Source organism: Dendropsophus ebraccatus, chromosome 4, assembly GCF_027789765.1.
Source record: "Dendropsophus ebraccatus isolate aDenEbr1 chromosome 4, aDenEbr1.pat, whole genome shotgun sequence".
NCBI classification, from domain to species: domain Eukaryota; kingdom Metazoa; phylum Chordata; class Amphibia; order Anura; family Hylidae; genus Dendropsophus; species Dendropsophus ebraccatus.
The window spans coordinates 152,818,499-152,838,935 of NC_091457.1; the positions used below are offsets into that span (position 1 = coordinate 152,818,499).

A 20,437-nucleotide genomic window follows, 5' to 3' on the forward strand; every position below is an offset into this window, starting at 1 on the left:
AAAGCGGCATCCATAGTAGCCAATCAGAGCGCAGCTTTAATTCTGTATTCTGCTCTTACAAAATGAAACCTGCCCTGTGTTCGGTTGCTATGGAGAATCAGCAAATCCCTTTAAATTGCTGCAAAGCACATTCAGAAATGATTCTACAGTTTCTCCTTTATTCTATCCGTGTCCGTATTCCCCCTCACGGCTCTGTGTTGTGTTTTCTGACAGTGGGCATGATGGGAGTTGTAGTTTTGAGACGTCACGTGGTCTCCTCTACACTAGCGGCGAGCCGTCACACAATCACAATCACCCACTAGAGGGGCGTGGCCTCTGCCAATCACAGCCGGAGCTTGTGATTGGCTGTTACAAATGTCGCGCCCTCCCCATGCTTTTCTCACGACGAGGCGGCGGTTGATGTTTGAAATGTGGCTAGAGAAGTGGGCGCGGCTTGAGGCGGTGGGCGTGGCTTCGCCTCACAGAGGGCGAGTGCGGCGGCCGGGACGGCGGAGCTGTGAGGTGATTACCGGGCGGAGGTGAGTGGCGGCACCGGGGGGGAGACTTGTTTGAGGACTTTTATTAAGTTACTTTACAGTTTTTTATACTTCTTGTAGTGTTTTAGCTGCGGGGGTGGTGGGGGCGGACGGGCTGTGTAACCCCTTCAGTGCCGGTGCACACCATAACAAGACGAGGTGGAGCCAGGAGCATGGAGGACACCACCTCACACACAGAGAGTGTATACTGTATACTAGTGCTCGCTTTACAGCTGCTGCAAAACTACCACCTCTCCTGCTGTTGGGGCATGATGGGAGTTGTAGTTTTGCAGCTCTTAAAGGGGCAACAACTTTACAGCAGTAAGGGTATGTTCACATACGGAATCGGCAAGGAATTTCAAGCGGGATCCGCGTTGCGGATCCCGCTTGAAATTCCTCGCCGATTCCGTAGTGTGAACATAACCAAAGTCTCTGAGTTAGGATATGTGACTAAAGCCGCTTTTACGAGGAACAATAACTAATAACGATCGTTGCTGGAAACGTTCAGGCTGCGTTCACACGTTCCGTGATCACGGACAATTTTATAGCCCATTGCTTTCTATTAGGCTATTCGAACGGTTCGTTTTTTCAGGGATCCGCTCTCCGTTCCGTGAAAGAATAGGACAGGTCATAACTCGGACGAGATCCCGGCTAAGATTCCCCCATAGATGACTATGAGATCCGTGTTTTTTGACGGATTGCAACGTATCTGACATCCTTGAAAAACACGGATGTGATGTAATCCGTGTAACTAAAAAAAAAGTTTTAAACTGATGCGTGTAAAACATGGACGCAGATGCAAAACGGATGGGGTTTTTTTTCACGGATCACGGAGGTAGATAGCGGACTTCATCCACCGACTTTGAAAACTACTGAACGTGTGACTGCAGCCTCATTCTTCCATGTAAAAAGTATCAGGGATCAGCTGAGAACTGGGTAACCGCTGATCGATCACATCTTCATAGTAGGGCTGGGCGATTAATCAAATTAATTCGCCCAGAATTTTAAAATCGATTTAGATTTTTTTGTGAAAAATCGAAAATTCGATTTTCACAAAAAGTCATTGCGAGGTATGGGGCTGGTGGTGTTGTGTGGCGAGGTGTCGGACGAGCTCCCCTCCTGACAGCACATGGGGGTCTCCGGTCTGTTAAGTAGGAGGAAGCCGAAGGGACAACTGAGTACGGGTGACTGGCAGGATGATAGCGTCACTGCAGTTACTGGAGCTGTATAGTAGGATCGATCCCGCTGTACAGCTCCAGCACCTGCAGCGACGCTATCACCTCTGTCCCTGCAGCCTCCTCCTATTTAAGAGATCGGGGACCTCCGTGTGCTGTCAGGAGGATAACAAGTGTGCCCGGGGTGAGAGGAGGAGGGGGATGTGCCCTCCTGCCCCCAGTCACCCCCTGTCTGCCCTCTATACCTGTACTACTACTACTACACCCTTTATCTCTAACTGTACTACTACACCCCTAATACCTGTACTACTACTACTACTACACCCTTGATCTCTAACTGTACTACTACACCCCTCATCTATACCTGTACTACTACTACACCCCTCATCTATACCTGCACTACTACTACACCCCTCATCTATACCTGTACTACTACTACACCCCTCATCTATACCTGTACTACTACACCCCTTATCTATACCTGTACTACTACACCCCTCATCTATACCTGTACTACTACACTCCTCATCTATACCTGTACTACTACACCCCTCATCTATACCTGTACTACTACTACACCCTTCATCTATACCTGTAATACTAGTACACCTTTCATCTCTAACTGTACTACTACTACTACACCCTTCATCTATACCTGTACTACTGCACCCCTCATCTATACCTGTAATACTAGTACACCTTTCATCTCTAACTGTACTACTACTACTACACCCTTCATCTATACCTGTACTACTACACCCCTCATCTATACCTGTACTACTATTACACCCTTCATCTATACCTGTACTACTACATACATACCTGTACTACTACTACACCCCTCATCTATACCTGTACTACTACATACATACCTGTACTACTACTACACCCCTCATCTATACCTCTTCTACTACACCCTTCATCTCTAACTGTACTACTACACCCTTCATCTCTAACTGTACTACTACACTCCTCATCTATACCTGTACTACTACACCCCTCATCTATACCTGTACTACTACTACACCCCTACAGTTCTGTATTAATGCAAAGCTACAAGTGGTATGGCCAATTTATTGAAGAGAGATGAACAATGCTGAGGTGTACGTCCTACATGTTACCTCATGCCGCCTCTATTCAGCCTGTGTTTGTTTAGCAATGTGGAGGAGCCTCAGGTTTCACAAGGGGCCTTTGTATTCCTTCTGTTCTACGTGACCTATAAGAAGATGCAGGCAGTTATTTAAAGGGTTTGCATACGAAATACCCTTGTATCATACCCCATACCGACTTATCATACTCTATACCATCCTATCGTACCATCGTATCATACCCCATACCATCCTATCATACACTTATATCACACCCGATACAGTCCTATCATACCTTAATCTGTCCTATCATACCCTCGTATCTTACCCCATACCGTTCTATCATACTGTTGTATCATACCCCATACTTTCCTATCATTCCCTTGTGTTATACCCCATGCTATCCTATTATACCCCTATCATACCCCATACCCTCCTATCATACCCTTGTATCACACCCCATTCTGTCCTATCATACCCTATGCCGTCCTGTTATACTCCCCTATCATACTCCATACCCTTGTATCATACCCCATACCCTCCTATCATACCCTTGTGGAGGATAAACATCTGATCTATAGGCGTCCACCCCTGGTAGAATGGAGCTGTGGTCACCCGTCTTATGTGTAGACGCTCCACTGGTTGTTCTGTCACTTTTGACAGTGAGCTGACAATCTAATTTCCTCATATGTCATACACAACTTCATAGGAAGCCACTAAACCTATATAGGACGAAACCAGACATCCCGAAGGGAAATGTACTATACATGGGGAGGACACGCAAACTCCATGCAGAATCAAACCCAGGACCCCAGTGCAGTAAGAGCGGGGCCAACCACAATGGCCTATAGCAGTGACCCCCTCTCCTATCTATCTATCATAAAGCCTCTAGCTGCCGTACACAGACACTGAGCTATAGCTGATAGGCAGTGGACACTTATCTCCCCCACACATGCGTGCTTCACTTATCTGAGCATACATGTGTTCTCATCGACGTGTTGTTGTTTTTGTTTTTAAAGTGACAGGCACAATTTAAACCCATCTGGCTGTTTGAGATGTGATGCTATGGCGTCATGTTGGGTTTATGACTCGGGCTTTCTATTTCGGACACTTTTATGAATAGACCTGAGATCATCTATCATGTCACAATAGTCCCATAGTATAAAAGCGCATTGAGCTCTGCAGTGCTCTCATTGTATTGTGAGGCCACTCCTTACATATAGCTAAGGATGACGGTCCCCAGTCCGGTCAGTAAATCTACATGAGGCGTGCATTACATAGGGCCGATGAGGGCATCCGATCTGGTGCTGATCCAGACTTGGCACTCACATAGAGAACCTTTGCATCGCCAGCAGTAGTAGTCCTGACCGCCGGGTGGAGGAGGAGGGTTGCTGAGACCCACCAAAGTCAGTGAGTTGTATTGTGTAGATAAAGAAAAGTTTGTTTTTAGCTTTGCTTGTGCAAAATATCTAGTGATTGATATATATATATATATATATATATATATATATATATATATATATACATACACATACCATCCAGCCCATCCCATGGAGCAGCTGCACCAAGCAGGGTGTAAGGCTTGTACGACTGGTTTATAGGCGATGACTTTGTAGTTTACTTACTTTACATATTACAATGTACAGTATAAGGATGTGCATCTGGCTGTATTCACACTGACGTCCAGGGGTCCGTCTATACAGGGTCCATGATGGATATGTAATAGTAATATGCAAACTTACCAAAAGTTCTGGTTCGTGCAAACCCAAATTTTCAGCCTGTTTACTTATCTCAAATACGTAAGCTTCAGGACCAGACCCCTTAGACAACAAGCAAGACATCATGCTTGACCTCTGCCATCAGGGCAAAGGTCAGTGGAAAGAAGGAATAAGCCAGACATCCACAGCAAATGGTAAGACGCACTTGTGTTATGGCCACCTTCAGACATAACATACGGTGGTCGTTCATCATAATGCTAAAGCTGGACTATTGTCCCGAGCAGCTGCTGTAACCACATACACTTTACTGCTAAGTGCTGCGCTACAGGAGAAGCATAGCTATTAGTCGTAAAGCTCATGTGGTTACCACAAACATCTTAAGTGTTCTGTTATATTATCCGGCCTTGATGACCCAGATGGCAGCCAACCACAATGTCCATCATTACCCATCCACATCTTATGCCCATGTCCTGTCTATACCCTATAGTGCTATAGTGCAATGTCTTACTATGTGGGGCAGCAAGATCTATGATTTACCATTTTTACTTGCCATCTAATATGGATTACATATGTTAAGTAACCTTTTATGTCTTTAATTTTAAGGTTAATCTATAATCTGAAGAGGAAGGAGCAGAACAGGAGTTTCCGCAGTCCAGGTATGACCCTCCATACTTTATAAAGCCGTACCTCTCTTGTACCTGTCTGTACACGGGTGGAGCTGAAATTTACCATCTCAGATACCCGCTTTGCAACCAGTTTAATTGGAAGTTCGGTAATTTTTTGGTGTAATTTTTGGAATGGAAAGGAGTGTACTAAAGATGAGCGAATTTACAGTAAGTTTGTGAATGGACGAACCTGATCATTCGGCTTTTGAATCCCTCAGCCTGGAAAACATTGATGCAGACCTAGGGCTGAGGGATTCAAATGCAGTGATCAGGGTCGGCTCATCACTAGTATATACAATATTCACATAGCTTCCCCATCCACTGTTTCTGTGTAGACTTCATTGTCTCCGATCACTATTATGATCAATCGTCCGATTTCAGTGCAAACATTGATTTCATTGATTCCTCTTTATCTGCTGCTTCATGGCTGTGATTCATTGCTACTTGCACTTGGTTGTTGTCTCCTATGTACACTGTCAGTCAGAACATTAAAACCACTGATAGGTGACATGAATAACACAGATTATTTTCTGGCAGAGGTGTCTGCCCTTTGAGGAGGTTCCCTGTGTGTAGTGTTCCAAGAAAAAGCCATCGGGGAGAGTGTCATGAGGCCCATACCTTGTGTCCTGGTATCATGTGGATGTTACTGTGACACCGACCACCTACCTAACCATCGTACACACCAAGTCCCCCCTTCATGGCAGTGGGACCCCCTAATGTATGTAATGGATAATGCTCCGTAGGCCGCATTGCAGACATTGTACAGGAAAAAGAGATCAAGGTGGTGACTCATCCTCCAGATTCCCCAGATCTCATCCCATCCATCATCTGTGAAATGTGCTGGAGGAACAAGCCCCATCCAGTATCAGGCGGGTGGTTGTAATGTTATAACTGATCAGTGTACACCACGTGTATATGATATTTTATAGATTAGGTTTATTTAGAGGACTTTGTCACTGCTGTGTTCCCCAACCTGTGGCTGGCCAGCTGTTTCACTACTACAGCCCCCAGCATGCCCTGACAGCCGCAGGCAGGGAGTTGCAGTTTTGCGGCCACAGGTTTGGGGGGGACATTGACTTACTGTAAAAGGAATATATGACTAGGAATCAGGAGGGGCTTCCAGTGCTGAACATGTCACAAAGGTCACATGTTAAGAATTTTTTATGGGCTCTTAGGCTCTATTCACACTTCTGTGATCCCGTCCGTAATTGCAGACTCAGAAGGCGTTTTCAGACATACAAGGTTAATGGTGTAAATGTGACGCCTTGCTTTAAATCTATTGTACGTGATTGTATCTTGGATGGATATGTAGTTATAGGATCACCAGTGTCGCGTCCACCGTACCCCCCACTAGCATCTGTAGTCCTAACAGGGCTCTCTAGGGCAGACATTTTCCCATTACTATTACTAACACACCTGCACCAAAGAGTCATTTCTGTATGTTGTCCCTTCCGGGTTCTATTGGCGGATTGAATTGATAAGGACATGGAGAAATTGCTTGCAGTATACTGGGAGCACTGGTGGAGCTTGGTGCTGGGATATAGCTGACGGCCGCACATTCAGCTTTTTCCATAGGGTCGTCCCTTGTCATTGACAGAGTATAACTCACACATTTATCTTTATTTACTGATGGGAGGAAGCACTTAAAATTCTGACTTTACAGTGTTATTAGACGGAACGATTATACTTTACATACAAGGTGTTTTCGAGTCCATATGTCGTATCACATTATATGCAACTATAGCTATAGTAGCCTATGATTCATATGTGTTTTATTATATTACATATGGGCTTGTTGGGTGGCGTGAATGAATATGTATAGAACACCTATATAGCGAGCGTTGACTGCAGAGATTTGTCTGGCGGAGTATAACTAGCACAGCGACCACTATAAGGTCTTAGGCATATAGCGGTGCACCTAGTCCTGTACCATATATGTAGGAGCTAGGTGTACAGGCTTGCACAATGCTTCTGTATGTGGTGGAGCATGTCATGGTTTGTTTTACCTTTTTGATGGACTTTGTGTGTAATCTGAGACATGTGGAGCTTCCCATTGACTTCCATCATTGCTGTAGGATGGCTCCATACAGCTCAGTGGCTGCTTTATTGGTATAAGATAGACATGGTGCAAGGTAGGTAGTAAAAGTCTGTTAAAGCAGAGCCGCAGTAACACATTTTAACCACTATACAATATACGGCGCTGTCTGCTTCCTGCTTGGTTCTCAGTGTATGCTGGTGATCAGCTGATCGTCAGGGGTGCCAGGATTTGGCATCCCACCGATCAGATATTGATGGCTGTGAGTCCTGAAAAACCTCTTAAAGGCTTCAACATCTGCACAGTCACTTCTGTTTTTCTGTTCATCTTTGAATGATGGACACAGACAGTGCTCTGTGGACCCCATTGACTGACAATGGTTTCCATCATGGTGTCAAGTATAAGACAACCTGTTATAGAGGCTCCAACACAGATGTGAACAGAGCCCGACCCGGTGTCAGATGTCCCGTCCTCACTACTTCTGAGATCTCGGCATAGTTATACAATAAGTAATTGTAAGCAGTTATGTAACACCGCACAGCAGACAGATGGTAGAGACTGACTAATAAAGCACATGTCCCAGCAAAAATAGATGAAGTCAGACAGCGTATCAGTCTGACTACTTGTATACTCGATAAAACCCCTCCCGGCAAGGTTTTATCATCGCGACGATCACTGATCGCTTTGGGTCCTTCTGCGTTTGCTCAGCAGTGGCCACTACAGGTGAAAAGTGGTGTTACATGGCGGACTTTCTTTTGTAACATAAGGGAGGCTCTTGTATCAACCAGAGTAGAGAACACTTTTGTACCGTGTTCCCCCAAGCTGCGGCTCACCAGCTATTGCAAAACTACAGCTCCCATCATGCCCTTTTTATTACAAATGATCTTATTGCATCATATAGAACTTCGGTTGTCAGGGCATGATGGGAGTTGTAGTTTTTCAACAGCTGAAGAGCCAGAGGTTGGGGGTGTCTATATGTGTAGGAGTAGGGTTGTATCCTTCCATTATTCATGTGTATGTGCAGAAATGCGATCTCTCTACTGTAATCTAATGCACGGATCAAATAAATCTTCCTTTCCCAATCACTTATATATATATATATATATATGTATGTATGTGTGTTTGTTTGTGTGTGACCAGACGCTTCTCACTATCATTTCCATGTAATAAATCTCCAATCGATCATCCGCTTCTGTGATTCCTGCTCACTTCAGGGGGCCGCTAAGCAGTTTGCATGACGCCGGGGGCCCGTGTCTGCGATAATACGTCATGACATCACCGTTAATGATATAATCCACGGCTAAGGTGATTCCAAAGAGCTTTGATGCAATCTGATACCTCCTTTAAAACTTGGCCGGCATGTTACCCTCACCGCCAATGACTGCATTCCACTTCCCCGAGTCTCGCTTGCCTTAGTCACCATAGCTACAGTAGCGCGACACCTGTCTCTCTGTAAGTCAGCGACTGCTCCGTCAGCATGGATCACTTTGCTTCTCCTGTAAGCGCTGCTGCTGCTGCTGCTTTGGTCTGAGGAGGGGGGGGGGGGAGGAAAGTGAGACCTGAAGCCACAGCATCTTGTCTTCCTTCTGCAGAATGGGAGCCGAACGGAGCGGGACGAGGTTCAGGAGCTCAGACTGTGTTCCTCTCCTAAGTAAAAGAAGATTCTGAGGCTTTACACAACGGACCCCTCTCTCTCTTCTTTTCTTTGGATATAGTCCTCCATCGTGGGGGAGTAAAAAAAAACATTTTTTTTTTTTTGCATATTTTTGTTTCTTTACTTATCCAATGTAATAGCGAGAATGCTTCTCGATGGAGGGGACTGACGTGTTGATAAGCATGCGCGAGGACCCCAGCTTTCATGTGCGCTACAGGTAAGACCATCGCTCTTCTGTTGTAGAAGTCACCTAGATGTATGAAAAGGGAATGTACAAAGCTTTGCTGTGGTTTTATAGCAAGGATGGGGGAACCTTGGACCCTGCAACAGGTGCAAAACTACAACTCCCATCATGCCTCCCATGCCATGATGGGAGTTGTAGTTTTGCAACAGCTGGATGGCAGAAGGTTCCCCATCCCTGGTCTATAGAGACAGCAAAGCTTTTATACACCCTTAAGCACAAATAGTCTACAGGTCTACACAAATACTTGTCTGTGACTCTACAAGTGGCAGGCATATGCATAAAGAAATTTTTATTTTATTTTTTTATTTTTGCACTGAATAAGATCACACGACATAGCTAAAATATGTGACTTTTTTCATGGTTGTGTGTTGAAAATGTAGAGTGTAATGTTAGTAATTTACGAGAACGGAATAAAATAGTGCGCAGTTGTGTACGTTTCCATTTTTTTTTTTCCGTTACATTACAGTAGGGGTATTCCCATCCCCAATCTATAGGGCATGTCCACAGGATGTCTAATAGATGCGCAGCGAGAGCCCAGGATTGGTGAGGTGACCAGGAGGCAAATTGCAGGGGGGTTTCTACGTAGCTGACATCCTTTAAGGCCCTATTACACAAAGCGATTATTGGCCATACTTGGTCGATTACCGACCATTCCCAACAATAATCGCTTGATGTATAGGACAGGCACAATGCCGGCTGATCATGATTTTTTTTTTTTTTTAATTCTCAAAGTTTTATTGAAAATTTGTAGAAAGTACAAATAATATGCACACAGAGAACGTCAGAAACAGTCAAGACCAGAATATGAAGCTAAAACAAAACGATCATCAAAGCGACGGGTTGCTGCGCGTCACTCCGTGTACTAGGAGCAATGGGAGCAGACTGCCGCTATCTCTCCTATGGGCCACCCGGATGACCTAAAGATCGTCTAGGCAGCTTCCCACGGAACCCCTAACCCTTTCACCCGGCTTTTACCCACTAGATGTCTGTGTGTAATAGCTTAGACAGCAAGCAGGGAACGAGGGGGAAGCAAGCGCTAATCTGACAGGTCAGCGCTCGCTTCCTTCTCAGCATCGGCCCGTGTAATGGGGCTTTTATATGTGAAAAGGAATCGTGTAGCAACACTTTTTCCGTTACTTGGGATCGCCGCACTGTTTGCACTACTGCTATTGACGTCTCTGGGACTTTCATCAGTTGCCGAAGGCCAAATTCACGTGTGCATTTTGAACGGATCCTAAAAAATGCATGACAAACAGACAAGAGCGTGAGGTAAACAGAACGCCTCTCCATTACTTTCCATCACCGCAGACGGACATGAGGAATTTTGAACTTACGTTTGTTAGCTTTTTTAAATAGCAAAAAATTGGGGCATGTTGTTTTTTTTTTACTGACAGAGCTGCCTCACACTGATGAAACGGAGACAAATAACTAAAAACTGTTGGGATTGAAACATGTCGGTTTATTCCCGTTTCTCTGATGTCCAAACAGAACAGACAAGCGACTTACCGCTGCAGCTAGGAAGGACAGAGCTGGGGGGCCTTGTTCTTGAGAGGTGTGGGAGGGGATCCCAGAGTTAGCACCTATATCTATCCTTATGGATATGCCATAAATGTTTCAGATGGGAATATCCTCTTACTTCTCCCGCACTCTCTTTGCAGCCGCCCCAGGATGGCCCCATAGAGTTACACTATGAGTCCATCTCATGCTCTCAGTGTGGTCTTCTCCCAGATCATCACTGGGGGGAGTCTAAGCACTCAGACACCAACCAATCGAAACCCTTGGACCTGTCAAAAGTGTTTTTTGAACATTTTTTTTTTTAACGTGTTTACTGGTATTGATAGGGCCGTGAATAGCGCAGTGTGCTGCATTATTTCACTGTCTGACCCAATTTATAGGGATTGGGCCCAATCCTGTGGATAGGTGATACATGTAGGGTTGCTGGGGCTCCGGCCTTGGATACCACGTGCTGTATATTGGAGCTATAAGATCTGTGCTAGATGAATGGAATAGCGGCTTAGCATCTGCTGTAACTACAATGAAGGTAAAACAGACGGTATGGAGGTAGAGAAGGCCCCTGCCCGCGAGGGCCTACACTCTACACGGCTGTCCTCTCAGGTTTGCAGGTGTAATAAAATGGTAGCCTGGTATATATTCAGGTTATCAAACCGGTAGGGGTGGAGGTTGCCCATATTATGTCTGGGAGATAATGATAGGGAATGAGGCTTGTATTCAGGCCGGCCCATTTATTATTATATTGTTCTGTAGTAATAGGTATCAGACTCTATGAACTCCTAGGAAACTCTGTACACTGTGACCTACAGCGAGGGAACGTCCATTATTATTATCTTAAGTATAAGCAGATAAACACGATCAAATGTTGTGTACAAGGGTTACAGTATATATGGAGGTTTGGACGTCCGTAGAGTACAGCCGGCACTGCAATCTCTCTGATGTAGAGTACAGGACGAGACACAGGTAGCTTGTTATGGGGGTTCTCCCAATGGGAGGTAGAATGCAAATATAACAAGTGGAGAGTAAAGCATGGGGCACTCACCAATAAGGTCAAGCTTGACAGTTGCATGCAAGTCAGATCCTAGGAAAGGGAGGACAGATGCCCCATGCTTTACTCTCCACTTGTTATATATGGAGGTTTCCTCTTCTTACCTGCTCCTATGATGAAGCCTCCCTGTCTCTGTCAGACTCTGTTCACCCACTCCAGCCATGTTGCATTGACATGACCTGGTTACAGCGGTGATGGAGAGAGGGAGTCAGGTTCCCGCTCTCAAACAAACATGACCTGTGTGAATCCTAGATATGTGAAGGTGCTATGTAACATAGTGCATTATATATTACAATGTAAATGGAACAAATATTGCCCCCCCCCTCCCCTTCCCCCGCAACAAGAGAAGTAAAGGTCAGTATATGATGAAGATGATGATGGTGGAGTGTATGATGTAACTCTGAGTCACACTGGGATGGAAACACTAAGGACTGAATTTGAAGGATTAATGTTACAGAGTCTGCAGCACTACAAGTCCCATCATGCCAGCACATCTAGGTATGCTGGGAGTCGTAGTTTTGCAAGGTAAGGCTGGTTTCACACTACGTTTTTGAATTTTTATTTCCCCCCCCCCCCCCCCCATCCGTTTTTTGCAAACTGATACACATGCATCCGTTCTTTGCAAAAAAAAAAAAACGGATAGCAAAGACGTAGTGTGAACCAAGCCTTAGAAAACACTGCTTATAAATACTAATCTTCTTGTAGTAATGTCCTATCCCACATTTTTCTACTGTTATATGAATGGGATGCTACACTGTGTAATTCCTCCATGTAACAGGAGTGAATCCATAGTGAAACCAGTTGACACCTGTCTGAGCCCGTCACCCTCGCACAAGGCTCACGCCGTGTCACAGAGAACGTATCACCGACCGATTATACCACAAAGCCCCTGATACGTGCAGACCCCGGGGGCCCCCCGCAGGGCGAGGCGTCCATAAGAGACCGAGGAGGTGAATGATCCTGATGCTAATTGAGCGTGTCACCTAACATGTGGTGGCCAGGGCAGACGGCCTAGGAGCGGATTAGCCCAGATTACCCGTGTTGTGTCTTTAATCTTAACCCAGTTCCCAATGGCAAAGCATACCTCCAAAGCCATTCCAGCGTTTGTCTCCTCCGCGAGCGCTAACATCTGCTGGATGGCTGCCCGCCGGCGCTGCTGACCACTGGCATCTACAGGGGGGGCATGGAGAATTCACCCGGATTCCTGGGGACCCTCGCCATCTGCTTCTCCATAGAAACGTCCGGCTCGCCGTCCTGCTGACAATGTCTGTCATGACTTTCTGTTTAGGTTGTAGAAGGTCTCCAAGGTATTACATGGCATGTGGTGGGAGTTTTAGCTTTTTCTGTGTTGTTGTTGTGGTGATTGTTGCTATATTTCTGGCATTTGAGAATATTTAGAGGTTCCCCTAGTGGGAGGCAGCAGAGGCAGCTGATCAGACCTTATGTGTATGAGGGTGTCCCCGATTCTGTCAAGATAACGAAAGATCAACACCTGATCCTGTTTGTTTTTAAGGGAGATAAACTGCTGCCAGGAGTGTCTGGCAGGGGCTTCTCCCCGTCTGCCTGTTAAGTGCATGCATGCTTACATGTCTATGGAGGAGGCCTGGGAGGAAAAGATGTCCTGTGCATATGTAAGGAGCAATAGCTGAACTGAGCATGCATGTGTATGGGGAGGATGAACTGTCAGCTGTATACAGAGCATGCATGTGTATGGGGAGGATGAACTGTCAGCTGTATACAGAGCATGCATGTGTATGGGGAGGATGAACTGTCAGCTGTATACAGAGCATGCATGTGTATGGGGAGGATGAACTGTCAGCTGTATACAGAGCATGCATGTGTATGGGGAGGATGAACTGTCAGCTGTATACAGAGCATGCATGTGTATGGGGAGGATGAACTGTCAGCTGTATACAGAGCATGCATGTGTATGGGGAGGATGAACTGTCAGCTGTATACAGAGCATGCATGTGTATGGGGAGGAAGAACTGTCAGCTGTATACAGAGCATGCATGTGTATGGGGAGGAAGAACTGTCAGCTGTATACAGAGCATGCATGTGTATGGGGAGAAAGAACCGTCCACTATATATAGAGCATGCATGTGCATGGGGAGAAAGAACTGTCAGCTGAATAGAGCATGCATGTGTATATGGTACGGTTGGAAGGAAAGGCTGTCAACCCAAACAGGTATACATGTGGAGGATGGGAGGAATAGCTGTTGACTTAACTGAGCGTGCATGTGTATGAGGAGGAAGAGAGGAATAACTGAGCGTGCATGTGTATGAGGAGGAAGAGAGGAATAACTGAGCGTGCATGTGTATGAGGAGGAAGGGGAGGAGTAACTGAGCGTGCATGTGTATGAGGAGGAAGGGGAGGAATAACTGAGCGTGCATGTGTATGAGGAGGAAGGGGAGGAATAACTGAGCGTGCATGTGTATGAGGAGGAAGAGAGGAATAACTGAGCGTGCATGTGTATGAGGAGGAAGAGAGGAATAACTGAGCGTGCATGTGTATGAGGAGGAAGAGAGGAATAACTGAGCGTGCATGTGTATGAGGAGGAAGAGAGGAATAACTGAGCGTGCATGTGTATGAGGAGGAAGAGAGGAATAACTGAGCGTGCATGTGTATGAGGAGGAAGAGAGGAATAACTGAGCGTGCATGTGTATGAGGAGGAAGAGAGGAATAACTGAGCGTGCATGTGTATGAGGAGGAAGTATTCTTCCAGCACTGCCCCTGTCTTAAGTTTATATGGGGTGTTACATTTCTGCTCCTTTTCACTAGTGGATCCAGCAATACCACAAATAACCTGAAGACAAGGGTGGCGCTGTTTCTGGAGGAATCTCATTCTGGAGAACTCTTTAAGAGTAATAGCCAACTAAAGTATGCATGTGTATGGGGGGAGGCGTGAGGAGTAATGGCTATTTACTGAACCGAGCGTGCATGTGTATGGAGGAGAAGAGGACAGTAGCAATACCCATCGGGCAGATTGAGCATGCATGGCATGGGAAGAATGGAAGGATTAGGTGTGGACCTTCTGCCTGCAGGCCGGTGGTGTGACCCTCTGGATGTCTTACATTGCGCTGCCTGTGTCTTGTAGATACGGCTTCTATTGTACATATGGCTTCTATTGTACATATGGCTTCTATTGTACATATGGCTTCTATTGTACATACGGCTTCTATTGTATATATGGCTTCTATTGTACATATGGCTTCTATTGTATATATATATATATATGGCTTCTATTGTGTATATATATGGCTTCTATTGTATATATATGGCTTCTATTGTGTATATATATGGCTTCTATTGTATATACGGCTTCTATTGTATATACGGCTTCTATTGTACATACGGCTTCTATTGTACATATGGCGTCTATTGTACATATGGCGTCTATTGTACATATGGCTTCTATTGTACATATGGCTTCTATTGTACATACGGCTTCTATTGTACATATGGCTTCAATTGTATATATATGGCTTCTATTGTACATATGGCTTCTATTGTACATATGGCTTCTATTGTACATATGGCTTCTATTGTATATACGGCTTCTATTGTACATATGGCTTCTATTGTAGATACGGCTTCTACTGTACAGCGTTCATAGATCATGAAGAGTTGTTGGTTTTTCTGGTAGCCTTCGGCCTAGGGGAGGTTGCCTATTACTCCAGACAGGGGTTAGCTAGAGGTAGATGATCTAAGCGGTGTATATATACACTGTATACACGGCCTCTCCCAATGCTCTGTTCTACTTTTCGGAAGGATGATCTCTCCTCTTTATTAATTCATATGCGGAGACCTTTGTAAGGGAAGATCCCTGCTGTTTCACAGCTGAAGTCTCATGAATCATTCACATCCTTACACAAATCCACTAGACTGTGGCTTTTAACCCCTTTCGTTGCTGGCGTGACTAAATTGTGTATATAAATGGTGTTATCCTAGTTAAGCATGCCTTCCCTGCCCTGGTCTCACAAAAATCCCTATTCTGTCCTAAGAATGGAGGCGTCCTGTCTGGAGCTGGCCCTGGAGGGAGAACGCCTGTGCAAGGCTGGGGACTGTCGAGCCGGAGTGTCCTTCTTCGAGGCGGCGGTTCAGGTGGGCACAGAAGACCTGAAAACTCTCAGTGCCATATACAGTCAGCTGGGCAATGCCTATTTCTACCTGCACGAATACAACAGGGCATTGGAGTACCACCACCACGACCTGACACTAGCAAGGTAAGATGGCCATCCCCCATAGGGTTGGTTTTATGGGGTCTCTAAAAAGGTGCAATCACCTTTCAGGCTTCTTTGACTAGGAGTGGCTCACATTGGGTATCCTTCCATACATCTGAATGGGATTGTTTCTGCGAACCCCATTCACATACATGGTACATTACCTTGTACATCTGAATTGTTAAACCGGCAAAGCCACATCTATCTGCAAGACGCATACAGATAGATGGGACAATTGCAGAAGTCATTGGCGTGTGACATCACCCCCTAATTACCAGATGTCCTGTAATGTTCGCTCATAGAAGTGAATGGATTCTGGGTGTAGTTGGGGCATTACCACTTTCTGAGAATAAATTTTATAGAATAAATTATAATTCTGATTTTGTGTTTATTTTCAGGACTATCGGTGACCGCCTCGGAGAAGCCAAAGCTAGCGGGAATCTTGGAAACACGTTAAAAGTTTTGGGTAACTTTGACGAAGCCGTGTTATGTTGCGAGCGGCATTTGGAGATCTCTCGGGAGTTGTACGATAAGGTAAGGATACGCTCGGACACGCTGTAGAATAGAGGAGCTCGCTTATCTCCGGTGTTATGAATGATCAGTATGTTCTGCAGATCACATTACTCTGTCTGCCTACAGGACCACACATGTTACACAGAGCAGTACTGCTGACTCCCCTCTAAATAATAGAATGCAAATAATCCCAGTGGCCTATGTGACTAATAATCCCAGTAGGCAGCGAGTGACTAACGTCAGCTCCAAGTGTTTTACGTGTTCTGAATCAGACCCAGAAGTGCAGCAAACCACACCTGGGTCTGGGTAAAACTCGTATACAAGTGGCTTGAACTTGGTCACTTTTTGACTATGGCCTTATTCACACATTCAGTTTTCAGGGCAGTGTATTGTGCATGTGTAATCTGTTTTTTCTTTTTTGTTTTTTTTGTGGATCCACAGAAAATCGAAAGGCAGCAGTTAAATTTAGGGGGTGCATATTTTTGCCAACGTTACTTTCTTTTTGTGTTTGTTTTTTGCGGCACAGATTGTGGATCTCTAACACTATGGACACTGTGAATAGCCCTAATGAAATCAATGCGTCTTAGATTTGTCAGTAATTGCAGATAAATTTTCGGAAGATGTGAATAAGGCCTATGTCTGTGCACAGACACGTCTGCATCCTGTTTTTTGAAACTTTGCTAACAGAGATGTAATGTAAACCAGACTTTATTCCAGCACTTAAAAAGGTTTTTCAGGCTTAGAAAAACATGGTCGCTTTCTTCCAGAAACAGAACCACTGTTGTCCTCAGTTTGGGTGTGGGGCTTTGAAGGCTCAGTGTGCTGAATTGTAATACCACACACAACCTGAGGACAGGGGTGGCGCTGTTTACACTTATTTTACTTGCTGATCTTTTACCTTAAAGTGTGGACTATACAGAACATTTAGCTATCTCTGTGCGGTCACTGTGTAAAAATACTTAATGCATTGTGTCCTTTTTCTCCATACAGGTTGGGGAGGCGAGAGCGCTATATAACCTGGGGAATGTGTACCACTCCAAGGGTAAGAGTCTGGCATGCACAGGGACCAGAGACCCAGGCGAGTTCCCAGAGGAGGTTAAGGTTGCATTACAGAAGGCCGTGGATTATTACGAGTAAGTCTGAGCCGCCTTTACATAACCCAGCACCACAGTCACTGAGTGCAGAAGTAAAGGTTCACCAAAGGCAATGTATCACTGGTACTGTGACCAGGGTTCCCTCTAATATAGAATCATGTAAATATTAATCTACAGCCCTCTAATAATTCTCTATAACACAGATATACAGGGCTCTATAGCATCCAGGTCTAGTGCAGTAATGGTTAGAATCTTAATCATTGGTTGTATTAAGTAGCAAAGAGATTAGTGTATCTATAGTGCAGTGAAAGGGTTAACGCCTGCATAGAATTAATACCTATTGTAGTGGCATATATGTCAGCGTCCCTAGTGATGTAAGGAGTTAGTATACCTGCTGGTCAAGGGCTGTATAATGGGTACCGTCCATGTTTGGGGTGGTCTAGGGCAGTGAAGGGGTTCATTCATTGAAGGTAATATTATCCAGTATCCCGTATGATGTAAGGCAAAATCCTTGGTAGTCTGGGACAATATTGAAGTTCCTTACAGTATTCCTGGGGGCCAAAGGGTTAATGTAAAGATCCCTCAAGGTATAGGGTGCAGCCAAATGCAGGTTAATTGTAAGATCCCAGGCAGCAGAAGGGTTAATACTTCATAGCCACGTCCAATGGTTACTATCCTCTCCAGGCTGTAGTGTTGTCCTGGCTGTATGGGAAGCTGAACACTGATGGTTCATCTTACTCTTCTCTCCATTCACTAACCATAGAGATGAGTGCAGGGATGGGATAGAGAGGACTGTGCAGCTGTATGAGGATTCTGTAGCTGTTTCATTCATCCAGAGCAAACTGAGAACTTAAAAATAATGATGAATTGAAATACATTGCAAATAAGAAAGTTACAGAACTTTCCACGATCCAATAATTCAGGAAACCTTGTAAGATATCTCCCGAGGCGCCTGACCTGTGAAGCCGCGGTGTATAACTGTACAGATTGCCGTCACCCAGGATTACATAACATAAGAATGATCATTTGTTTTCTCTCTGTATAGGGCAAACTTAGTGATTGTGACAGAGCTGGGGGACCGAGCCGCGCAGGGACGTGCGTACGGAAACCTGGGCAATACTCACTATTTACTCGGAAATTTTCGGAAAGCCGTCATGTCTCACGAGCAGGTATGTACTTACCACGTTCTGTATAAGAGTATTATGGGGATGCACACATGGCAGATTTGTTGCAGTATGGCACTTGAGTGGGACTTGCAGAAATCCATGTGCTTGCTGCAGATACAACCCGATTCAGGTGAATGCGATGGATTTAACCCCTTAAGAACCGGGCCAATAGTCACACTTGGGTTTTCGTTTTTTCCTCCTTGCCTTCTAAGACCCATAACGCTTTTATTTTTCCACCTACAGGGCCATGTGAGGGCTTGTTTTTTTTCAGCAGATGTACTTTGTAGGGTACTTTTGTAATGTAGTTTTTCAATCTGCCATAAAATGAATAACTGAGCCCCCAAAATATCATTTATGGGGTGAATTTGGGTCAAAAAATGCGATTCTGCAAATTTTGGAGGGATTCCATGTTTACTTAATGCACTTTACGATAATACTAGCATTTTTTCTTTTATCGGTCAGTCTAAACACGGCGATATGCTTGGTTACTAGGTTTTCTAATTTTTAAAATTTTTATTAGCAGTAAAACTTTTTTTTTTGCAAATAGGTATATTTAAAATAACCCTATTATGACTCTTATAGCGCTTTTATTTTTTCACCTACAGGGTTGTATGAGGTGTCATTTTTTGCGCCATGATCTCTAGTTCTGATTTTTTTTCTAGATCAAACATATTTTTATACATTTAAAAATGTAATTAAAAAAATAAATAAATAATCTGCGTTGTTTTTTTTACCGCTTTTTGTTCACGCCATTCACCGGGCGGGAATAATATTGTTTTATTTTAATAGATCGGTCGATTACGCACGCTATGGTGTATTATATGTTAATTAACTTTATTATTTGTTTGTGTTTTATGTATAAAATGGGAAGGGGGGTGATTTAGACTTTTATTAGGGGAGGGGCTTGGGGCATTTTTAAAAACTTTAATTTTTATTTTTTTAAAAACATTTTTAGTCCCCTTAGGAGACTTGTATATTGATGCATTACATTACATGCACTGATCCCTGCTATGCCATAGCATAGCAGGGATCAGTGTTATCTGTGATCTTCTGATAGAGCCTGCATGTGGCCTGTGGCAGACTGAATCAGAAGGTTGAAGACCCAACTGCACGGAGGAAGGTAAGGGACCTCCGGCAGTCAGGCCATGCCATCGGGACCTCCAGACACGCTGCGGGGGTCCCCATCGGTAAGTGACCAGAGATGCTCCGGTCACTTACACTTAAATGTCACAATCACAGAGTTTAAGGGGTTAATGGCGGGCGGCCGCATGATCGCGGCAGCCCGCCATTGAAGGTGAGGGCCTGGCTGCAGATAGCCGGTCCTTACCTGCTATGGGGCGAGATTAGCTTGTGAGCCCGCTCCATAGCCCAGTACCCTGGCGGGGGTGTACATTTACGCCAAGGCCCAGGCTGCGGGGGCGTAAATGTGCGCCCCGTGTTGTTAAGGGGTTAAAGTAAGGAAATCTGCCGCGTGTAAACATGCCTATGGGAAGCTTCTCTGCCTTTATGGTCGAATGCATGAGCGGCCCATGAACACGTAGTGAATTCTAAGTAACCATAAGAGGAAAGCCACAAAATGTCACTCACGAGGAAGCCATGATATTTGTGGACTAAGGCTAGTATTATTCTCCCAGTTTAGAATCCGGGTCATGTGCAGAATGTTACACATAACAATTCTCTTCTTTATACACTGTGTTCCAGACAGCAGCATTCAGAAAGTTAACAGATGACTGATAAAGGGGTAGTGTTACATCGTAAAGTGTTAAAAAATGGCATTAGAAAAGCC

General features: G+C 44.8%; 1 protein-coding gene across 4 annotated transcripts in view; it reads left to right on the forward strand.

The window, feature by feature from the left end:
* The first annotated feature begins 412 nt into the window (after positions 1–412).
* GPSM2 (G protein signaling modulator 2) overlaps positions 413–20,437 on the forward strand; it is a 29,471-nt gene continuing 9,446 nt past the window's right edge. The window contains exons 1-7 of one of the 4 annotated variants that reach the window (XM_069967475.1): positions 413–518; positions 5,100–5,152; positions 8,789–9,067; positions 15,660–15,881; positions 16,277–16,412; positions 17,382–17,524; positions 18,531–18,654. In XM_069967475.1, the coding sequence (XP_069823576.1) occupies positions 9,006–9,067; positions 15,660–15,881; positions 16,277–16,412; positions 17,382–17,524; positions 18,531–18,654 (687 nt within the window). In that variant the 5' untranslated portion in view covers positions 413–518; positions 5,100–5,152; positions 8,789–9,005. Of the gene's footprint in view, positions 519–5,099; positions 5,153–5,220; positions 5,330–8,788; positions 9,068–15,659; positions 15,882–16,276; positions 16,413–17,381; positions 17,525–18,530; positions 18,655–20,437 lie in introns of those variants that run through there. The other 3 variants (XM_069967477.1, XM_069967479.1, XM_069967478.1) reach the window with 3 other exon arrangements.